At 37.0% G+C, this 23,905-nt stretch overlaps 1 protein-coding gene across 1 annotated transcript in view; it reads right to left on the bottom strand.

Moving 5' to 3' along the window:
* Positions 1–23,905, bottom strand: part of LOC113835458 (vomeronasal type-2 receptor 116-like) — a 56,103-nt gene that overhangs the window by 5,512 nt on the left and 26,686 nt on the right. The window contains exons 4-8 of the mRNA XM_035444155.1: positions 22,884–23,050; positions 5,725–6,031; positions 4,580–5,383; positions 3,233–3,460; positions 2,024–2,147 (exon numbers count right to left, since the gene is read on the bottom strand). Of these exons, the coding sequence (XP_035300046.1) occupies positions 2,024–2,147; positions 3,233–3,460; positions 4,580–5,383; positions 5,725–6,031; positions 22,884–23,050 (1,630 nt within the window). The remainder of the gene's footprint in view (positions 1–2,023; positions 2,148–3,232; positions 3,461–4,579; positions 5,384–5,724; positions 6,032–22,883; positions 23,051–23,905) is intronic.

Below are 23,905 nucleotides of genomic sequence, written 5' to 3'. Positions count from 1 at the left end.
GTAGCTCAATTCCCATGATGGAACCTCCAAACAAGATCTCAAAGGTGTTTTTATTGTGTGCCTTCTCAAAACCCTCATTTTTAAGTTTTATTGTGCACCTTCACACAACCCTCAATTTTCAGTTTCCCATCTATTTACTTGCTACAGGATTCTAATGGAGCATGGATTCATCATAGCCATAACACAATGTCTAATGTAGTAAAGAGAACTTGTTTATGAGATTGCAAAATACTTCATGGATATTTAAGTATGTAATTTTTAAAGATGTTATATATGATTTGAAGTTTAAGATTCTCTATTTTTAACCATTTATCTTATATGTTTTAGCTTCTTTCTGCAACTATTTTGAAGTATATTCTATAATTGTAACCATTCATGGTTTGACATTGACATCTCAGGTTTTCTCCAATGTTTACATGTAACTTGTGCCTGAACTTATCGTGACACTAATGTACACAAAGCATCTATATGCAAAATAAGCTTTGATGTTGTGTTTACCCTTTATTGACATATGAATTTTGAAAGTAGGTACATAATAGGAATCTCCAAATTAGAAAATGTTGCATTAGGGGACTGGATAGATAGCTCAGGGATTAAGCTCACTGGTTGCTCTTCTAGAGGGCCTGGGCTCAATTCCCAGTTCCCACTTGGTGGCTCACAACCATCTACATGCCAGAACACTGTATATATAATTAATAAAAAATTAAAACAAAACTTTAATAAATATTTTTTAAAAAGAAAAAATATTTTATTAAGTAAGTTTTACATCTCTGAGTATTTGGGGGAAGTGCATTGATTTAAAATACTCAAATTAATAAATGAAGAATGTCATTAAACATAAATCTTAATGATGGGAATTCTTCCCTGGGTTTCTCTCCTTATTCAACAGTGTGTCTGTGTGTTCCCCTCAGATTCACTATTTTCAATTATGCCTTGCATATTTTCTGGTCCTTGGATGTATTTTTACACAGGATTCCTCTATTGTGCCTAAATTGCCATGAAAAAGCGATCCTTGCACTTCAGTTCTGAGATTCTCTGAAAATAGGAGAGTTCAACACTTCCCAGATTAATCTCAACACTAGCAATAACGGAAGTGATGATGCATTTTCAACTAGTATTCACAAGCATTCTATCATTTTCCTAGTCTATGTTCAATACTGCTTCCATTAACACATTATACAAAATACAGTCAATTGTATAAATGGTAATGTTAGCATTTTAGGTTTTTTTATCAGGTAAAAGAAATGATACAAATCTAGATTCACTAATAATACATAGACAATTTTTGGTTAAAAATTCTGCTCAACAGAGTATTCTCATGATAGGTTGTGACATACTACACTGAATTGTAATTTGCCATCCATAACTATTTTACGCATTTAATCCCTATGTTGTAGAGTTATCTCATTTTCCTTAGATGTCTTGCAGCATGATGCTTCCTGTACACATATTGAGATAGAGGATAACAAGGAAGGAAAGACATTCATTAAGGTAATGGAAAAAGTTATTTAGCAAGGTGACATGCCTGTGGTTCACATGCATGCAGGCAAAATATTCAGAGATAAAACGTGAATAAATCATATTTAAAACAGTTATAAATATAAACATGGCTAAAACAAAAACACTTCTTATACAATGACAAGTCCAGAGCCATGACTCAAATTATGAAAGTAAGTATGATAAGGATAAACCATTACATGTGTGCAAGCTTGCAAAATCGTGGAAACTTGATATTTATACTGTGTCTGTTACATGCTATGACAAAATGAAACAGACAACTCTGGAATGCACAAAGTGGATTTCTACAAAAACCAATGACTAAAGAGACCAAACAACATTGATCAATTATGAATTTCAATGACCAAATTGTAATTCAAAATGATGACACAGTGAAGTGAACCCTTTTTACTTTTAAATGAAAGAAAAGTTCTGCCTCTTCTCCTCCATCACAGGTTTCTATCTCCTTGGACATTGCAGAACACTGTGGAGACCTGGGAAATATCCCAGTTATACTAACAATTACCTGTATCATTGGAAATTTCATTGTCTGGACATTGAGTACAATCATAGCAACAGATAGCTTTGCCTTCCTGAGGCGATTTTCTGAATCCAGGAACACAGTTCTCACTGCACACAGAACGAGGAAGCTGAGAATTAAATACAGAAGAGAAAATACTTAGGAGGGTACAATGTTAAAATAATCAATTATATTTAAACAAACATTGGATAATGAGATGGCATGTTTTTATGTCAATAACTCCAGATAAACCAACAAATGAGTCTAGTTCAAGACGGTATGCCCTAAAATGTTCAATGTGTTAAAACAATGATCCAATGATAACAATCTCAGAGGAGATGAGAGAATGTAAGAGCAAGACAAAATAATAGGAAAGCTCATCGATGAGTACATGTCTGTAAGGACAACTAGAAGGTTATAATGTTCCTACTCTGTGCATTCTAATGGCTGGAGGAAACAAACATTTATAAACATGATATTTAATATATTTTGGATATAAAATTGTAATCCAGAATTACAATGCAAACAAGTCTTTGAGTCCTTATGTTAGGAGATGTTCAATATTAAGGGAATTGAAGAGGGAAGAAATACTCTAAAAGTAGCTTATGATATTTCAATGAGGTATTTTCTGGAAATAATGAAAACAAGAAATGAATTTCAAGAGCTTTACTCACCCCTATCTACATCTTTACAGAAGAAGCAATAGGAATAACTTTCTCAGGCTACTAAAGCCATTAATGCCTGAATCTTGAGGCAGAGCACCTACCACATTAGAGCCTAGTAAGTCTGTAATCTTGGGTTGTTTTCTTTAGGGTATATTTCTGAGTGTTGATATTTTCTGCAGCAAGACATGCAATTAACCCAGGGAAATGTGCTCTTCTTAATGCTATGTTTTTTGATAGGGCTGGAACAAAAGAGGAAAATACCATGCTCCAATATTTACTATTCTCCAATCAAATTAAGCCTAAAATCAGTGTTGACAAAGCACAATGATGAAAGGTACTCATATAGAAAATCAGTTTATCACTGGAAATATTTGTCATTGCAGAAACTTATGGATCCCATTGCCCACAATAATGCAACAAAAAAATTCCTCATGTTGTCAATTGTTTTTTGTATGTTCATGAGTCCCATGCAAGGAACCAGAAATCATTCCATAAGGAAACAAAGGTTATTCATACAGTGTTGAGTGCTATGATATATGATTCAGCTCACCTCTGTAAATCCTATGGCCCACTGTATCATATGATCAGACAAAAGGAGTTGTTGGCCCTGGGGAGCTTGTGGAGAAAATGTTCCAACTTTAATCTTTTGTTGGAGACCTTTTGGAAAATTCCAAAAGTTGATAATATCATACTCTTCATTTAAATTCATTGGTGAATCCAAAACCAGATGGTGTCCAGCACCATTTTTAAAATGGATTTTATTGAGAAAACGGTGAAGCTAAAAGAGTTATATAATCATACTATGAATTTAGTCCCAGGAAATGTTCAACAGAAACAAGTAAACACATTCTCATATTAGCTTTAATAATTGACATGAAATAGAAGTTTCAAAAACTTATATGAAAGTGGCATAATCATGTTTCTAGACAGTCAGTGAGTGTCAAAAGAGAGTGCTGAAACACAACCCAACACATACAGAAATCAAACCAAACAAAAAAAAAAACAAAAAAAACTGGAATGACCAAGATTACTGATTGAGGAAAATATTCAAAATTTGAAAATGCCAGACACCTCAAATTAATTAGGAAAAATGCTCAATTTTCAACTTGTAAATTTTGATGTTAACTTCTAAACTGTAACAAATTTTCAGTTTGTCAACATAGCCATTGCTTCAGCATTTAAACATTGCAGGTCTATTAGCATTTTTATATAGGATCTACATCTTCTATTTCTATTCTGAAATGTACTTAGAGATAATGGGGTATGAAATTTAGCACATTTTCCACAAGATGATTCTGAGCTTATTTGTAATAGAAAGTGGATTGTAGCTGATGGCTTTTATGTTCTTATAATGCGTTATAATTCTTATAAATGCATTGAAAATAATCACTCAGAGGCTTAATATTAATTATAATTTTTGACCAATGATTCAGGCTTATTTCTGGTTAGTATATTAAAATTAACCCATTTCTAGTATTTTCTACTTTACCATGAGCTTGTGGCTAAAAACTTGCTTCTATGGCTGCGGTTGCTGTCTCCCTGACTCCACAATTTTCTTCCCTGTATCTCTGCTTGCATTACCTGAATGGCTATATTCTGCCATACCATTGGACAAAGCAACTGTATTCATCAAGAATAAAAGCAACATATATTCTCAGCATACAGAAGATCATAACACAGCAGTAGGTATTGACAAACCCACATTTTATTCTTCTTATGCCAGCCATTCATCATGGAAAATGACACATGTTACTGTAATAATATTTAGACAAGATAATAAATAGAGGCTACCTTTGGGTAAAATCTGCCAAAAAGTACAGTAGTATATTGAGGGCTTTTTTAATCAACTTTAGTATGTCACAGTGCTGTAGTTAACATACACAGGAAGTGAAATTACCTCCCGGGGGTGGACATTCAACATCCCATTTCCATGAGCTGGCATTTGTACTTGTTTGACAATCATCTCATGAAGACTGTGAGCCACAGCATACACAGAATTATATATATTATAAGTCTCTTCAGTCATGTCCATTTCCCAGAGATTTGAAGGCAACAATTCCAAAGAAGCATTGGGTAAACAGTTACCTGATATTTTACCATCAGGGAGAGATAAAGAGCAATTGAAGAATTTATGCCAAAAACACAAAAGATGATGGTCTTCTGGGTATTTGGAAGGGCTATATGTCTGGACGAACTTTTTAAAATCAGAAATCTCATCATGGTGGTGTGCATAAAATAGAGACCCATGAAGTAAATCAAAAATGAAAGCATCATCGTTGTTAGATACATCACATTGTGAATTCATGACCCAGACTTTCCATGTATAAAATATATATGTAGAATATAACATTAAACAATGTAAAGATTCCGCGTCATCATAGATGAAAACTACATTTACAGATGTTGACCTCATCAGCTCAATATTTCCTTTGTGTTCACTGTGAAAGGAAAGTAGGTTTTCAGGCATCATTTTCACAAAAGCCACACAAACACGATTCCTGGAAAACTCCTCTGTCAAATATGATAGAATATGAGCTCCTTTTTGGTTGTCTACGAGGAACAAGCCCACCCAGGTCCAGCTGTAATGAATCATCAAAGAGGCAATACCAAGTGCCAGAGATGTGTCCATTAGAGCTGTCTGGTAGACAGAAGAAAACTGGCTTCGGTCACTCAGGATAGCGGCAAATGTCCCAAAACTAAACTGAAGGGAATTTGAAATTAGAAACAAGAATTAAAACATTGATGTAGCACACAATCTTAGACTCAGAAATGCACTTGAGATTGAAAGTATCTAACTACTCTTCACCAATTTTTAAAATCCTATCTCATTCCTGAAGACACTTATTGAGAATTCCTGACAAGACACAGGCTCCTAAACACCAGCTGTATACTCCCATCCCACTGTCTTCTCTATCTCTAGCAAAGTATATCTCAACCAAATGCCTGCCTTGTCTTTGATAGAAAAAATGATGGGCCTCTCTCCTTTACAAGAGAAAAAACCTGAAATTTCTGCAGGTTAACACAATTTGCTTGATTACTCACAGCCACATCCATCACCTGTGGATATTTGTAGAGATTCAGCAATCTGCCAATATGTGCAGATGTTTTCCATGATGGTCCTGTCAGTAAAGCAACAGTCTTATTTTCCATTCTACATGTGTAATTAGGAATGCTTCTTCCCATTTCTGTGAGCATATGAAAAACATAGCTGAGAAAATCCCATTCACCTCTTTGGACATGATAGAGATCAAATCCGAGTGATGTGTTGGGTAAAAGATGAGGGTTCCTGTTGATCTCCTCAATGGCAAAAATGAAGGCCAAGTAACACTGGTAGTTCTTCATTTTGAACCTGTGGAAAGATATTGAAAATTATTGTTAAGAAGAATCATACCAAGGACTAGGAAAACTAAGGCCTGTTTCTGGAGCCTCCCTCTCCCCTGAGGCCTGGGGACAGTTCATGGCAGATCCCATCCTGGTGGTAACCAGCCCACCTAGGCCTGCCAAGGCCCAGTACCAGTCCTACCTCCATCCATGGGAATAGGAGAGACATCACAATATTGGACATGTTTGCATCCACTGGAAGGGAACCTTGGTCCTGCTATACCCACCAGAAGAAGGGATGGGAAGAGGACAGTATAAAAACTCTTTCAACAATAGAAAAATCAATAGGTCACCACCAGACCTAGGACTCTACACCAGCAGGACCTGAACTGCACAATACAGATGATGCAGAAGAGAATGAACTTTAAAACATCTTCATGAAAATGATAGAGTGACTCAAAGAGGAAAAGAAAAATCCCTTACAAAAATGGAAGGAAAAAACAAAAAAAAATATGAGAAATCAACAAATCTCTTAAGAAATAGTTCAAGACCTAAAAACTGAAATAGATTCAAAAAAGAAAGCACAAACTGAGGGACTGCTGGAAGTAGAAAATATGGGTAAATGATCAGGAACTACAGATGTAAGCATAACCACAGAATGCAAGATATGGAAGAGAGAATCTCAGACATTGAAGATACACTAGGAGAAATAGACTTATTGACCAAAGAAAATCTTAAATTCAACAAAGACTTAACACAAATATCCAGTAAATATGGGACACCATGAAAATACCAAACATGAGAATAATAGGTGTAGAAGACATTGAAGAAACCCAACTCAAAGGTGCAGAAAACATATTCAACAAAATCATAGAAGAAAACTTTCCCAACCTAAAGAAACACATGCCAATGAATGTACAAGAAGCCTATAGAACACCAAATAGAGTGGACCACTAAAACAAGTCTCCTAATGACAAAATAATCAAATCCCCAAACATAAAGAAGAAAGAAAGAATATTAGGAGCAGCAAAGGAAAATGTCAAGTAACATATAAAGGCAAACCTATCAGAATTACACATGACTTTTCCATGGAAACTCTGGACCCCAGAAGGTCCTGGATAGATATTCTAGCTACACTAAGAGAACACGGATGCCAGCCCAGACTGCTTTAACCAGCAACGCTTTAAATCAAAATACATGGAGAAAACAAGATATTTATTACAAAACTATATATATATATAATACGTATACACCAATCCAGGCCTACATACAGTTCTGGAAGGAAAACCCCAATCCAAGGAAGTTAACTACAACCAGAAAAATATCAACAATAGATTATTCCACTTCACCAACAGCCAAAAGAAAAATGGGGTGGAAATCCACACACAATTCCAACAACAACAAATCCAAAACAAACAAGAATGAACAATCAATGGTCATTAGTATCCCTCAATAGTAATGGACTTCCTTCACTTATAAAAAGACACGGCCTACCAGAACTGATATGAAGACAGAATCCAGCCTTCTGCTGCATACACCTCAAATTCAAAGACAGACTGTACCTCACAGTTAAGGGTTTGGAAAGATTTTCCAATCAAATGGACCCAAGAAACAAGCAGGAATAGCAATCCAAATACCTAACAAATTAGACTTTAAACTAAAATCAAGAAAAAGAGATTTAGGAGGTCACTTCCTAATCATCACAGGAGAAATCTGTCAAGATGAAGTCTCAATTCTGAACATCCATGCCCCAAATACAAAGGAATCAATGTGTGTAAAAAAATTAATAACTCAAATCACACATAAAACCACACAATTGTGGTGGGAGACTTCAACACCTAACTTGCACCACTAAACAGGAACACCAGACAGAAACTTAACAAAGAAACAAAGGGACTAAAAGAAGTTATCTCCCAATTGGTTTTAACAGACATCTATAGAACATTCCATCCAAACACAAAAGAATATAGATTCTTCTCAGCACCAAATGGAACCTTCTCTAAAATCGACCACATACTTGGCAACTTAGCAAACATCAACAGATACAAAAAGTTAAAATAAACCCAGGTATCTTATCAGACCACCATGCTTTAAAGTTAGAATTCAGCACACAATTTGCAGAAACCCTACAAAATCAGGGAAATTGAATAATTCCTAATTGTACTGTCCCTGGGTCAAAGATGAAGTACAAAAACAAACTAAGGATTTCCTAGAATTCATGAGAATGAGGATACAACATACCCAAACTTTTTGGTCACTTTGAAAGCAGCACTAAGAGAAAAGGTCATAGCACTAAGTGCACACATGAAGAAACTCAAGAATAGTCACACCAGAATATTAACAGCACAACCGAAAGATCAAGAACACAAAGAAGCCAACACATGCTGGAGGAGTAGACACCAGGTAATAACCAAATTGAGGGCTGAAATCAATAAAGTAGAAACTAGGAAACCAATACAAAGTATCAATGTTACAAAGAGTTGGTTCTTCCAGGATATCAACAAGATAAGCAAACCTTTATCCAAACTTAACAAATGGCAGAGTGAACATGCATATTAATAAAATAAGAAGTACAAGTGGGTCATGAGGAAGCAAAAAGGTTGAGTCAGGTGTAGATTAGAAGGAAGGATTGTGATAGGTAGTGTTTCAGTTGGGGGATGGTAGGGGAGGAAAGGAGGGAGAAGGGAACTGGGATGGCCATGTAATTGAATCTTGTTTCTAATTGAAATAAAATAAGTTAAAAAAAAAGAAATACAAGTGGGACATAACAACAGACACTGAGGAAAACCAGAGAATCATCATGTTATACTTTGAAAACCTGTACTTCTCAAAATTTGAAAATCTAAAGGAAATGGACAATTTCTGGAACGATTTCATTTACCAAAATTAAATCAAGTACAGAAAAACAATATAAATAGACCTATACACACTAATAAATTAGAAGCAATCATCATAAGTCTCCCAACTAAAAGAAGCCAAGGGCTAGATGGCATCTGTGCAGAATTCTACCAGAAATGCAAAGAAGAGCTAATACCAATTTTCCTGAAAGTATTCTACACAATAGAAGGAGAAAGGTCATTGTCAGACTTTTTATAGGTCTCCAATAACCTTGGTACCCAAGCCAAAAGGTGCAACAAAGAAAGAGACCTACAGAACAATATCCCTCAAGAACATTGATGCAAAAGTCCTCAATAAAATACTGGCAAATCAAATGCAAGAAGACATCAGACAAATGATCAACCAAAACCCAGTAGTCTTGATCCCAGGAACGCAAGGATGGTTCAACATATGAAAATCAATCAATATAATCCACCAGATAAAGAAACTGAGAAAGAAATACCACATGATCATCTCACTAGATGCTGAAAAAGCCTTTGACAAAATCCAACATCCTTTCATGATAAAGGTCTTGGAGAGATCGCGGATAACAGGAACATACCTAAACATAATAAAACCAATATACAGCAAGGCAACCGCCAACATTAAAGAAAATAACACAAAATGGAAGGATCTTCCATGTTTTGCATAGGTAGGATGAACAAAGTACAAATGGCAGTATTGCAGAAGCTAAATACAAATTTAATGCAATCTCTATTAAATTCCTGCAAAATATTTCAAAGATCAATGCAGAGGATGAAGAAGAGATGACCTTATAAATTATCTTATGAAGATGATAGAGACCATTAAAGAGGAAACAAGAAAATCCCTTAAAGAAATAGAAGAAAAAACAAGCAAAAATTACATGAAATGAAGGAAAAGACAAAGCAAAAAATTCAAGAAATAAACAAATATCTTAAAGAATCTAAAGAAAACCAAGAGAAGACAACCAAACAAATGAAGGAAACGATTCAAACAGTTCACAGTTTGAAAGCAGAATTAGAAACAATAAAGAAAAGACCTAATGAGGGGATGCTGGAAATAGAAAAGCTAGATAAACCATCAGGAACCTCTGATGTAAGTATAAACAATAGAATACAAGAGATGGAAAAGAGAATCTCAGGTGTTGAAGACTCATTAGAGGATATGAAGTCATCCACCAAATTAAATCTCAAGCCCAACAGATCCTTAACACAAAATATCCAGGAAATATAGGACACTGTGAAAACACCAAACCTAAGAATAATAGGTATAGAAGAAGGTGAATAAATTCAGCTCAAAGGGACAGGAAATATATTCAACAAAATCATAGAAGAAAATTTCCCTGACCTAAAGAAGGATATGCCTATGGAAGTAAAAGAAGCTTACAAAACAGCAAGTAGATGGGACCACAAAAAGAACTCCCCTAAGCACATAATAATCAAAACACCAAATTTACAGAAAAAAGAAAAAATATTAAGAGCATCAAAAGAAACAGGCCAAGTAACATATAAGGGCAGAACTATCCGAATTACACCCAACTTCTCAATGGAAACTTTGAAAGCCAGAAGATCCCGGATAGATGTCCTACAAACATTAAGGGAACATGGATGCCAGCCCAGACTACTGTATCCAGAAAAGCTTTCAATCACTCTAGATGGATAAAACAAGATATTCCATGACAAAATCAAATTTAAGCAATACATATTCATAAATGCCACCATATAGACATTACTGGAAGGACAACTCCAACGCGATAAAGATAACTATGCTAAAACAACACAGGCAATAGATAATCCCACTTTACCAAACACCAAAAAAGTGGGGAAATCTACACACAATAACACCACCAACAACAAATCTGAAACAATCAATGGTCATTAATATCGCTCAATATCAATGGTCTTAACTTGCTTATAATATATACAGGCTAACAGAAAGGATACGAAGAGAGAATCCATCTGTCTGCTGCATACAAGAAACACATTTCAACTTCAAAGACAGACGGTAACTCAGAGATTGCCAATCAAATGGACCCAAGAAACAACTGGTGTAGCAATCCTAATATCTAACAAATTAGACTTCAAACTAAAATCAATCAAAAGAGATGAAGAAGGGCATTTCATACTTATCACAGGAAAAGTCCATCAAGATGAGGTCTCAGTTCTGAACATCTAAGCCCCAAATACAAAGGCACCCACAATTGTAAAAGAAACATTACTAAAACTCAAATCACACAAAATCTCACACACTTATAGTGGGAGATTTCAACACACTGCTCTCACCAATAGATAGGACCACCAGACAGAGCATAACAAATAAACAAAAGAAATAACAGATGTTATGACCCAATAGTGTTTAACAGAGATCTATAGATATCCATCTGAACACAAAAGAATATACCTTCTTCTCAGTTCCACATGGAACCTTCTCTAAATTTGAAAACATACTCGGCAATGTATCAAACAATAGTGAGAAATTACCAATACAGAGTCAGGTAGAAATACAAGGGTCCAGCTGCACAATGTGATCCACCGGCAAGGAGAGATGCCTATAAGGTCTCCATTAAGATAAGTCTTATATAATATATAAATTTATGATAATTAAGACTGAGCTAACATATGAAGAATACTAGTCATTGAGCAAGCAGCTTTGAACCTAATACAAGTTTTTGTGTATTCATTTGGGCCCTAACTCGGGCAGGCAGCTGGCTAAGGTACCCACATGGCAATGGAGCTCAGCAGCTTTTGGCAGAAAGATTTATTGTAACATCAAACCTACGCAGATACAAAAAAATGGAATAACCCCCTGTATCAGACCACCATGATTTAAAGTTGGAATTCAATAACAACACAAACTGCAGAAACCCTACAAAATCATGGAAATGGAATAAAGCACAATTGCACCATTCCTGGGTCAAGGAAGAAAAAAAAGAAATTCAAGACTTCGTAGAATTTAATGAGAAAGAAGACATAACATACCCAAACTTATGGGACACTTTGAAAGCAGTGCTAAGAAGAAAGTTCATAGCACTTAGTACCCACATGAAGAAACTGGATAATAGTCACACTAGAATATTGACAGAACAACTGAAAGCTTTAGAGCAAAAAGAAGCAAACTCACCACATAGGAGTAGATGCCAGGATATAATCAAACTGAGGGCTGAAATCAATAAAGTAGAAACTAAGAAAACATTACAAAGAATCAATGAAAAAAGAGATGGTTCTTTGAGAAGATCATAGACAAACCTCTGTCCAAACTAACCAAAAGGCAGAGAGAGAGCAGGCTAATTAACAAAATCAGAAATGAAAATGGGGATATAACAAAGGACACTGAGGAAGTCCAGATAATCATCAGGTCAGACTTTGAAAACCTGTATTCCACAGGTTAGTGTGGATAGATATCACTTATCAAAATTAAACCAAGAACAGTTAAGCAGTTTAAATTGACCTATACCCCTAATGAAATAGAAGCAGTCATCAACAGCCTTCCAACCAAAAAAAGCCCAGGACCAGATGGCTTCACTGAAGATTTCTACCAGAAATTCAAACAAGAGCTAATATCAGTACTCCTCAAAGTGTTCCACACAATAGAAGCAGAAGGGACGTTGCCAAACACTTTTTACAGGGCTACAATCACTATGATACCTGAGCAACACAAAGATACAACTAAAAAAAAGAGAACTACAGACCAATATCTCTCATGAACATTGCTGCAAAAATACTCAAAAAATACTGGCAAATTGAATGCAAGAACACATCAGAAAAATCATCCACCATGATCAAGTAGGCTTCATCCCAGGGATGCAAGGATGGTTCAACATACAAAAATCCATCCATGTAATCCACAATTTAAACAAACTGAAAAAGAAAAACCACATGATCATCTCAATAGACGCTGAAAAAGCCTTTGACAAAATCCAACATCCCTTCATGATAAAAATCTTGGAGAGAACAGGAATAACAGGAACATATCTAAACATGATAAAACCAACAGCCAACATCAAACTAAATGGAGAGAAACTCAAAGCAATTCCTCTAAAATCAGGAACAAGACTAGGCTGTCCACTCTCTCCATATTTCTTCAATATTGTACTTGAAGTTCTAGCTAGAGCAATAAGACAAGAAAAGGAAATCAAAGGGATACAAATTGGAAAAAAGAAGTCAAACTTTAGCTATTTGCAGATGATTTGATGGTCTACATATGTGTTCAAAAAATTCTACCAGGCATTGCCTACAGCTGATAAACACTTTCAGCAAAGTAGCAGGATATAAAATTAACTCAAAGAAATCAGTAGCCCTAATATATACAGATGATAAATCCAATGAGGAAGAAATCATAGAAAAATCACCCTTCACAATATCCACAAGCAACATAAAATATCTTGGAGTAATGCTACCCAAAAAAGTGAAAGACCTGTACAGTAAGATTTTGGAGTCTTTAAACCCTGATATTAACCCACACACCTATGAGCACCTTATTTTTAACAAAGATGCTAAATCAATACAATGAAAGAAAGATAGCATCTTCAACAAATGGTGCTGGTACAACTGGATTCCCAAACGAAGAAGATTGTAGATAGACCCATATCTGTCACCATGCACAAAACTTAAGTGCAAATGGATCAAAGATCTGAACATTAATCCACCACTCTGAATCTTCTAGAAGAGAAAGTGGGAGATACCCTTGAATGAGTTGGCACAGGAGACTGCTTCCTGAACATTACACCAGTAGAACAGACATTGAGATCTTCGATTAATAAATGGAACCTCCTGAAACTGAGAAGATTCTGTAAGGCAAAGGACACAGTCAGTAAGACAAAATAACAACCCACTGAATGGGAAAAGAACTTCACAAACTCCACAGCTTACAAAGGGCTGATTTCCAAAATATACAATGAACTCAAGAAGCTAGCCACCAAAACACCAAACAATGAAATTAAAAAGTAGGGTGCAGAACTAAATAGGGAATTGTCAACAGAGGAATCTGAAATGTCTGAAAGACACTTAAGAAAGTGCTCAATTCCATGGCCTTCAGAGAAATGCAACTCAAACAACTCTGAGATACCACCTCACACCTGTCAGAATGGCTAAAATCAAAAACTCAATGACAATCTATGCTGGAGAGGATGTGGAGAAAAAGGAACACTCCTTCATTGCTGGTGGGAGTGTGAACTGGTAAGACCACTCTGGAAATCAGTATGGTGGTTTCTCAGAAAAATGGGAGTCAGTCTACCTCAAGATCCAAAAATTCCTCTCTTGGACATACACCCAAATAATGCACGTTCATACAACAAGGACACATGTTCCACCATGATCCTAGCAGCATTGTTTGTAATAGCCAGAACCTGGAAGCAACCTAGATGCCCCGCAACTGAAGAATGGATTGAGAAAAAGTGGTACACTTATACAATGGAGTACTACTCAGCAGAAAAAAAACAATGGAATCTTGAAATATGCAGGCAAATGGATGGAACTAGAATGAACCATCTTGAGTGAGGTAACCCAGTCACAAAAAGACAAATATGGTATGTAGTCACACATATATGATTTGTAGACATAGAGCCAAGTTTTACCAGCCTACAATCCTCTTCAACAAAAAACTAGGAAACATGAAGGACTCTAAGGGAAAAATGCATGGTCCCAGGAATGGGAAGGGGCAGGAACTCCTGGGCTAATTGGGAGCATGAGGGTAGAGGAGAGGGAGCTGCCAGAATGAAAGGAGGAGAAGAGGAGAGGAATGGAGGAAATAGAGGAGCAGAAATATTTAGTTTGGGAAGAATAGAGGAGAGCAGAATGAGAGATACCATATTAGAGGGAGCCATTATAGGTCCAAGTAGATATCTGGCACTAGGGAGATTTTCAGAGACCTACAAGGATGACACAAACATCCAGGAAATGGTGAAGAGGATAACCTAAACGCCCTTCCCCTAAAATAAGATTGATGACTACTTTTTTATGACATCCTAGAGCCCTCATCCAGTGGCTGAAGGAAGCAGAGGCAAACATCCACAGATATACACTGATCTGAACTCTGGAACTTAGTTGCAGAGAGGGAGGAATGAAGATAAAAGGGGTTAGCACCAGGCTGCTGAAACACACAGAAACAGCTGGCCAGAACAAGGGGGAGCACATCAACCCCAGACTGCTATCTGGGAGGCCTATACAGGACTTTTCCAGACCCCTTAACATGAATGTCAGTGAGGAGGCCTCTGCACTCTAGGGGACCCCTGGTAGCGGATTAGTATTTTTCCCTGGTGTAAGATGGGATTTTGAGAGCCCATCCCACGTGAAGGGATGCATTCTTGGCCTGGACACATGGGGAAGGGCTTAGGGCCAGCCCAGGATGATGTGGTGGACTTTAGGGAGCCTCCATTGAAGGCCCTACCCTGCCTGGGGAGTGCAGGATGAATGGGGTGGGGGGTATGTCCGGGGTGAGGGAGGAGGGTTTGGGGGATGGGTGGGAGAAGTGATTGATATGTGAAACAAGCTTGTAGCTAATTTGAACTAATAAAAAATGAATTTTGAGCCTCTAAAGTAATAAATTAAAAAAGAAACTAGAAAATGGAAAGTTCTCGCATGCTCTTGGATAGGTAGAAGCAACATAGTAAAAATGGCAGTCTTGCCAAAAGCAATCTACAGATTCTGTGTGATCCCCTTCAAAATCCCAGCACAATTCTTCACAGAACTTGAAAAAAAAACAATTCTCAACCTTATATGGAAAAACAAAAGACCCAGGATAGCCAAAACAACCATGTGCAATGACAGAACTTCCAGAGGCATGACCATCCATGACTTGAAGCTCTGTTACAGAGCTATAGTCCTGAAAACAGCTTGGTATTGGGACAAAAATAGACTGGTAGACCAATGGATTCGAATTGAAAATCCTGTTATTAACCCACGCACCTAAGAAAACCTAATTTTTGACAAACAATAAAATTTACATGAATGAACAAAGAGAACACCTTCAACAAATGGTGCTGGCATAATTGGTTGCAGACATGTAGAAGACTGCAGATCAACCCAAGCCTATTGCTTTGCACAAACCTTAAGTCAAAATGGATCAAACACCTCAATATAAATCCAGCTATACTGAAACTTTTAGAAGATATAGTGGGAAATACCCTTGAATTAATTGGTACAGGAGACTGCTTCCTGAATATTACACCAGTAGCACAAACACTGATAAACGGGACCTCCTAAACTGAGAAGCTTCTGTAAAGCAACGGGCACAGTCACTAAGACAAAATGACAGCCCACCTAATGGGCAAAGATCTTCACCAACCCCACATCTGACAGAGGGTTGATCTCCAAAATGTACAATGAACTCAAGAAGCTAGCCACCTAAATACCAAACAATGAAATTAAAAGCTGGAGTGCAGAACTAAATAGAGAATTCTAAACAGAGGAATCCAAAATGGCTGAAAGACTCTTGAGAAAGTGCTCCACATCCTTAGGCATCAGAGAAATGCAACTCAAAACAACTCTGAGATACCATTTCACTCCTGTCAGAATGGCTAAAATCAACAACACCAATGACAATCTATGCTGGAGAGGATGTGGAGAAAGAGAAACTCTCCTCCATTGCTGGTGGTAGTGCAAACTTGTACAACCACTTTGGAAATCAGTATGGCAGTTTCTCAGGAAAATTGGAATCAGTCTAACTCAAGATCCAGTAATTCCTCTCTTGGGAATATACCCAAAGAATACTCATACAATAAGGACATATGTTCAACTATGATCATAACAGCATTATTTCTAATAGCCAGAACCTGGAAGCAACCTAGATGGCCCTCAACTGAAGAATGGATAGAGAATATGTGGTACATTTACACAGTGGGGTACTACTCAGCAGAAAAAAAATGGAATCTTGAAATTGGCAGGCAAATGGATGAGACTAGAAGAAACCATCCTGAGTGAGATAACCCATTCACAAAAAGATAAACATGGTATTTACTCACTCATTTTTGATTTTTAGACATAGAGCAAAGGATCAATAGTCTACAATCCACACTGGCAGAGGAGCTAGGAAACATGGAGGTCCCCATGAGATTTCATATTCCCTAAAGAAGGGTTTGGGGACAAGAACCCCTGACCAAAGTGTGAGCACAGAGGCAGGCAGAGGAAGGAGAGCCTTCATCCAGTTGTTGTTTGAAGCACAGACAGACACCCACAGCTAAGCACTCAATCATACTACTGGAATTCAGTTGTGGAGAGGGAGGAGGGATGAGGAAAGGAGCCAAGACAGGGCTAGAGACCTGCAGAGACAATGTATCTGACCTACTGTTGCATGGAGACTATTGTCATAAAGCTGGGGAAACAGCATTGGACCAAACCAACCTCTCTGAATGTGGGTGCCAGCTAGGAGGCCAAGACAGTCTATGGGACTCTATAACAGTGGAGCCACTACTTATCCCTAGAGCACAATGGACTTTGGGAGCCCATTCCCTATGGAGTGTTACTATTGCAGCCCAGATACAGCAAGGAGCCTCTAGGCACTCCCCCAAATGATATGACAGACTTTGAAGGTCCCTGGTGGGAAGCGTCACTATCCCTGGGGACAATTTGGGGGGTCAGCAGGGGATTGGTGGGGAACATGGGAGGATGGGAGGGTGAGGGAATGGGGGATGGATAGGTAAATATGAGTAGTAATTAAAGAATTTAAATTAAAAAAAATGTAAAAAAGAGATGATTACTTCTAAACCAGGAGATTTTTCTCAAATTGTGCATTGTCATTTCTTTCTGTTGAAAAGGATGGTAGCCAATATTAAGAACCACAGCCAAACCTTAGGTTAATCTCAGGAACCTGACAGCAGAAGAAGAGGAAAGATTATGGGAGCAGGAGGATAGCTGAGGGCACCAAGAGAACATGTCCCACAGAATCATAATAATCAGGGCTCATAGGGCTGGAAGAAACTGAAGGATAAATCATGGGTGTGTGCTAGACCCTCCACATATATGCTATGGTTATCTTGGGGTTTTTTTGACACCTAACAGTGGAGTAGGGTATCTCTGACTCACTTGCCAGCTACTATGGTATTTGTTCTCCTACTGGGTTGCCTTGTCCAGTCTTGATTTGAGGCTTTAACCCTAAACTTATTTGGTCATATAATGTGGTGGTATCAACTGGGAGACCTGTTCTTTTCTAAAAAGAACAGAGCAGCAGTGGATACAGGGATTGAGGAGGTAGGGTTGACTGGGAAAATTAAAGGGAGAGGAAGCTGTGGTCTCAATGCATTGACAGAAAAATAATTTTTTTCAGAAAAGATAGTATATATCTCTGATTTTCAATCTAATATATGTATATAAATGTATTTATAGACACAAATCATGATTTTAAGGATATTTCTAACCACTATAGACTCGTTAATAAACAAAGGTATGTGAATGAGTATTGAATGATAGAAAAAGTGGTTTCTGACCTTTCTTTTGAGAAAAGCAACAGCCATCTTCATACTTTCAGCTATGGTATACTAAGAAACTACAAAATGGCTATTTAAATATTAACACGTCTTTAAAAGGAGAAGAACGGATTAGTTAGTATATTTTAAAAGGTGGAAAAAGATATCTATCATGTGATGCAAAATTGACTTCTTACATACAGAGTAAAGAATTTTCAATGTGACTGATTCTCACTCATCAACTCTCTCATCAGAAACATCTTACCATTCTCTGAATGAAAGCTGAATAAGTTCATTGGTCCTCTACTGTGAACAGGTATGAATTAGAACATGGTATCATTGAGAACTTAATATTCCCCAAATATATTGCAAATGCATTTTTTTAGCCTATTAAGTCTCATGGTATTTGTTAAACAAAATATGTCTCATGGTATTTACAAAGATTAAAAGTTAAAATGTTGTAAATATTGAACTTGTTTACTTATTTTTATTTTGAAAACAATATGATTTTACATACCAATCCCAGTAACCCCTCCCTCCTGCATTCCCTCTCCTCCCACAATCACCACAACCCACTCCCCATTCACTCCTCAGAGAGGGGGAGGCCTCTCATGGGAAATCATCAAAGTCTGTCACATCATGTAGCACATGACCAAGGCCCTCCCCCTTGTATCTAAGCTGAGCAATTTATCCCTCCATAGGAAATGTGCTCCAAAAAGCCAGTGCATGCATTAGTGATATATACTAGTTCCACTTCCAGTGGCCCATAGACTGCTAAGGCCCCCCAATGACACCCATGTTCAGGGGACCTAGTTAGTCCCATGTTCTCCAGCTGTCAGTCTGGAAACAGCGAGCCTCTATTTGCTCAGATCATCTGTTTCTGTGGGTTACCCAACATAGTCTTGACCCCTTTCCTCCCTAATATACAACTGAATTAAAGGACATTGGATGAGTGCTTACCTGTGCATCTCTGCTAATCTAAGCAATAGTTGAGAGGCTACCTTAAATGCCCAGTACCTATAATGAGATTGATGACAACCTTAATTGCCAATATTGAGCATTCATCCAGTAACTGATTGACATTGTTTTTTAAAAGAAGAATTATATATAAAGATTTTGATATATGGATGTTTTCAAAATGGGGAAAATACTATAAAGCATTTTTAAATAGTGAACTTATAAATGGGATAAGGTACACAGAGTTTGAGATTTAAAGGTTGTATATAGGGTATGAAAATCTCTGTGGAATAAGATTAACAATTATGGAAAACTGGCTGTAATTTATATTCAATTCTTCTCTCTGCTTAGTCAACAATTAAGAAAGCCAAAACACTGATTAGTAACCTCTGGGCATACAAGGAAGTCACAGCCAGCACAAGACAAGCTCTTGACTTATACTCATAAGAAGGACAATGACATAAGAAAGGCTTGAAGAATCAGAGATTCTTCAGAGGCCCAAGAGAATGCTTAGCCTAGAGTTTCCAATAGCTCTCCTAAGAACAGAAACAGAATTAAAATGTACTAAATGTATAGTCTTAAGCATGAACCAATAAAGAATGTTCTTTAAAATATTAAGTATGCTGTTCTAGTTATGTAAGAGATGGCAGTCCTCAAAAATTACGCTTCATCATATGAAATGTTATTTATTTCTCAATCCTTAATTCTTGTTTTTAAAAATGGATAGAGCTCAATATCCACATAGAAGAAAAGGCTTTAGCTTTCTTCAGCACTGCAGTGTCTATCAATGGCTGAGAAAGACAACATAATCTTCCTAAATACTCAGGTCAAACCCTAAAGGATTTTTTTTACCAACTATGGAACATCATCTCTTTCGCAAAGATGTTTTCCCACAGATAGAATGTGTCCTTCAGTAGACTAACCATTGATTCTCCCTGATTTGAAGGGACTACAGGGAATTCTGTCACCCAAGTCATTGATTTGGGGAATTACTCAAGATTCCCACATAAGGTCCTTAGGCTCAACTGGATTCTCTTACAATGCCCCAGGTAACTGTACTTCATGCAGGAGTCTGAACTAACAAAGAGCTGATACAACTTACCCTCTTTTTGAAAGACTGGAACAAGGTCCAGACCAGGATATACTCACATTTCATCTTACTAAACAAAACTGGTGTTAATAATGATGTTAAAAAAATGTTTGCTCAATTTTTACCTCTTCTTGTTCCCAACAACATTGTAATAGATGAGATAGAGAGAGAGAGAGAGAGAGAGAGAGAGAGAGAGAGAGAGAGAAGCTGATTCTGAGCTTATACTGCTAAACTCAAAACACCTCAAGTGTTTCCACCAAACTCCTAACAGTTTCACAACAGTGAAAACAATAACAATTCTCAGTCTCTTCATACTCATGGCAAACACTGCAGTGAGAGTTTTGATGGTTTTCTTTCCTATTCTAGTCATATGACAAGGGGAAATTACACCAAATGTGTTCTTAACTAAACTCTCAATAGGAATTATACTATTCCTGACAGTCTGAATTTTTGTGTTGCAGATATGACCACTCACATGACACACTCCTAGCATGACTGCTGTCATCAACATGTGTATTATGATCAGAATCTTTTCATCTGTTTGGTTTTATTTTGGCTACTTGGAAGGACCCTTCTCTGAGGAACCCTGAATTCTGCCCTTTCCACAACATCCATTTCTTCAGCTCAATAAGTTAAGAAAGGTATCTATAAACACTTAAAATATGTTCAGGTGACCTTTCATAGGGGGACTAATGGGACATCGCACTCATTATTCCTCTTTCCATAGTATGGCCAATGTTGGATTCATGGAGAGAGAAAAAGGTAAGAAGTATAAATTCCTGGAGAGGCTAATCACAGGAAGATAAGACCCAGAGCCATGCAAACGATTCTTAAAATTGAGCATTTAAAATTTTAAAATGCTGTAGGAAGATAGTGAAGGTATTTGTGTGGCCCTGCCAACCAGAGGACCTGAATTTCATATGAAAACCTGGGAGAAAGCCTGCTGTAATGATGGGAACTGATGTTCTCTATAAGGTACATGTTCATATGAAGACACATTGAGGATATTGACCAATGAAAGAGTCTGTTTCTACACATCATTAGCCACAAATAAACAAACAGAAGCTATATGAATAATAAAACTGGTGGCCAATTGCTAGGGCTTCTTACTGGATAGCTCTCTCTCTTACTTATTAACCCATATCTATTAATCTAGTTCTTTTCTTTCATCCTCTTTCTTACCAGAAAACTCATTGCAATCCTATCTTCATGGTCTCTACAGGGCAACTCTTTCAGCCTCTCTCTGCCTCTTCTCCCCAGAATTCTCCTCATTTCCTAGCCCCACCTATCTTCCTGCCTCTACTGGACAATCAATATTTTATTCATCAACCAATAACAGAAACATATATACAGAAGAACTTCCCCATTAGTACAGAATGAACTCATCTATGTACATCCAATCAAAATGTGAGGAATACAAACTGAAGAGAAAAAATACACTCACCTCTTGCAGGTAATCATATGGACATGCACCTATAGTTGGATTTGTGTGGACACATTGACTATGTTGATTTCAGGATAAGTTGTCAAAAACATGCTAAGTATCTGTCAAATATTCTACTTGATCATTTTTCCTGCCCCATTGTCCTTCAGATGGTGACTTAGTACTTCAATCATGTTTCACCAATTAACAAATGATATCACAGTCACCTAAATTTATGTTCACTCCTAGATGTCTTTCACCTGGAAAGACAATTTTTACCACATGGAACTTGCTTCTGCATTTCTATTTTACAGGGTTGTGTTCTACATTGAATGCAAGCCATCTTTCTTCATTTCAAATCTTAATGTGTGGATCCTACAGATAGAGAATCTCTGCATGGAATAAATTAAGTCTTACATTCTTCAATAAAAACCCTGCTATGGGCATTTCTTTCCAGCAGACTCCACTCAATTGTACCAAATGTCTGACAATGCCTACTAATGCTATAGGGATCAAACAAATTAAAAACTGCCCTCTCTGGCCACCATGGAATCAATGTGTCTTCCTTAATACATCGCTATTTGTTTGCAAATATTTAGAAATGGGAATAAAATGTCACAAACAGAGCCATATTGACAGAATTTATAAGATTTCAAATAAAAACTGAAGAGTAATATTGTGAGTCATCTGAAAGAATTATAAGGAGTCCAGATTCCAAAATATTGTATTACTCCTCCCTAATCTGAAGCAGACAGCACACACAATTCCAGGCTCTGTAAATTGCCTAAGGAACTCTGGATCCAAGACAAAAACTACACTGTGGAAATTACCCAAAGTGATTTGCCAACTTTGAATTCAACATTCCTTTTGCAGAGAAAACTATTAAATATTGCAACCCTCACAAGCTAAAGGCAGGCAAACAAAGTGAGAAAGAATCAGGATATCAAACCTTAAATAACATTAATAAAAACAAAGTCCTCCCTATTCTTGGTAGAAGAAAATGAATGAACAGAAAAACTACCTGCAAAAGAGTTAGGTGACAACAGGTGAGGAAGTCTGCAATAGAAATAAAAGTTACATTGAAGTGCATCCCAACTTCTTTGAAGACAATGAAAATAAGTTCTGAAAACAAATGAGTTTTTAAAAACACTTACATCTTATAAAAAAATGGTTTAGCATTAAGATCAACTATATTGAATCCCTTATAAAAATAAAGAAGAGGAACAAATGCAGCAATCACCACATTTCCATCACTGTATCGATTCCATTGTGTTTTCAAAGAGCAATCAGAAGCATCCAAGGAGCACACAAAAACAAGAGTCTGCAGGATCCAGAGGATAAAAATCCAAGAAAACATTATAAAATAGAAGTGTCTATCTCAATATAAGTGAGAGCATGGAGACATGGATCTGAAGGTGGCCATGTGCTGTATATAGAGCTCCTTTGTTTTTGAGTATAAGCTTATGTAATGCTGTCGGTGAGTGAAATCATGACAGTAATCACATATGTTTTTGGAAGGCATCTTCTAATGTACTGAGACCTTGGGAACTTCTGTCCCTCAAAACTCCCATATGAGACCCTGCATTAAAGAAGAAAACAACCTTCAAAACATATTGGTAGCTCTTCTTTTTCTTCAGGCCCCATGATTACTTCTCCCAGGACAGTCATCAGGACCACAGGAATAACTCTTCTTGAGAACACTTGCCCATGTAATAGCTACATGCAAATATGACTTGCAATGATGCAAAAGTCTTCCACCACAGGCCATAGGAGGTGAGAAAGAAAATATCCAGAAAATGCTGAGCCAAATATAGCACATTGAATATCAGTAGGACACCCTGCTCTCTAAATACCAATAAACCTTGCCAATGGCATGGGGGAGTCTTTTAATCCTTTATGTATGAATCATTCATGTATGCAAACCCATATTCCAATTTCTCTCTTCAATATAAAATACTTTCCTATTTCATTCCTGGGAAAATATTTGCCTGAATTAATCAAATCGAAAAAATGACTTAATATCAATACTTAGATTAGGTTTCCCATTTACATTCTGAACTCTGACCTACTGTGCTATTGTGTTTTCTTTTCAATAGTGAATCATTCATTCAAAAAAAACCTGGGCATTTCCTGACAAAGTACAGTTCCAGAAAAGGGCCGGGTCTGTGGATGTGTG

This window comes from Cricetulus griseus, chromosome 4 (assembly GCF_003668045.3).
Source record: "Cricetulus griseus strain 17A/GY chromosome 4, alternate assembly CriGri-PICRH-1.0, whole genome shotgun sequence".
NCBI lineage: Eukaryota > Metazoa > Chordata > Mammalia > Rodentia > Cricetidae > Cricetulus > Cricetulus griseus.
This window is presented reverse-complemented; position numbering and strand designations above follow the sequence as displayed.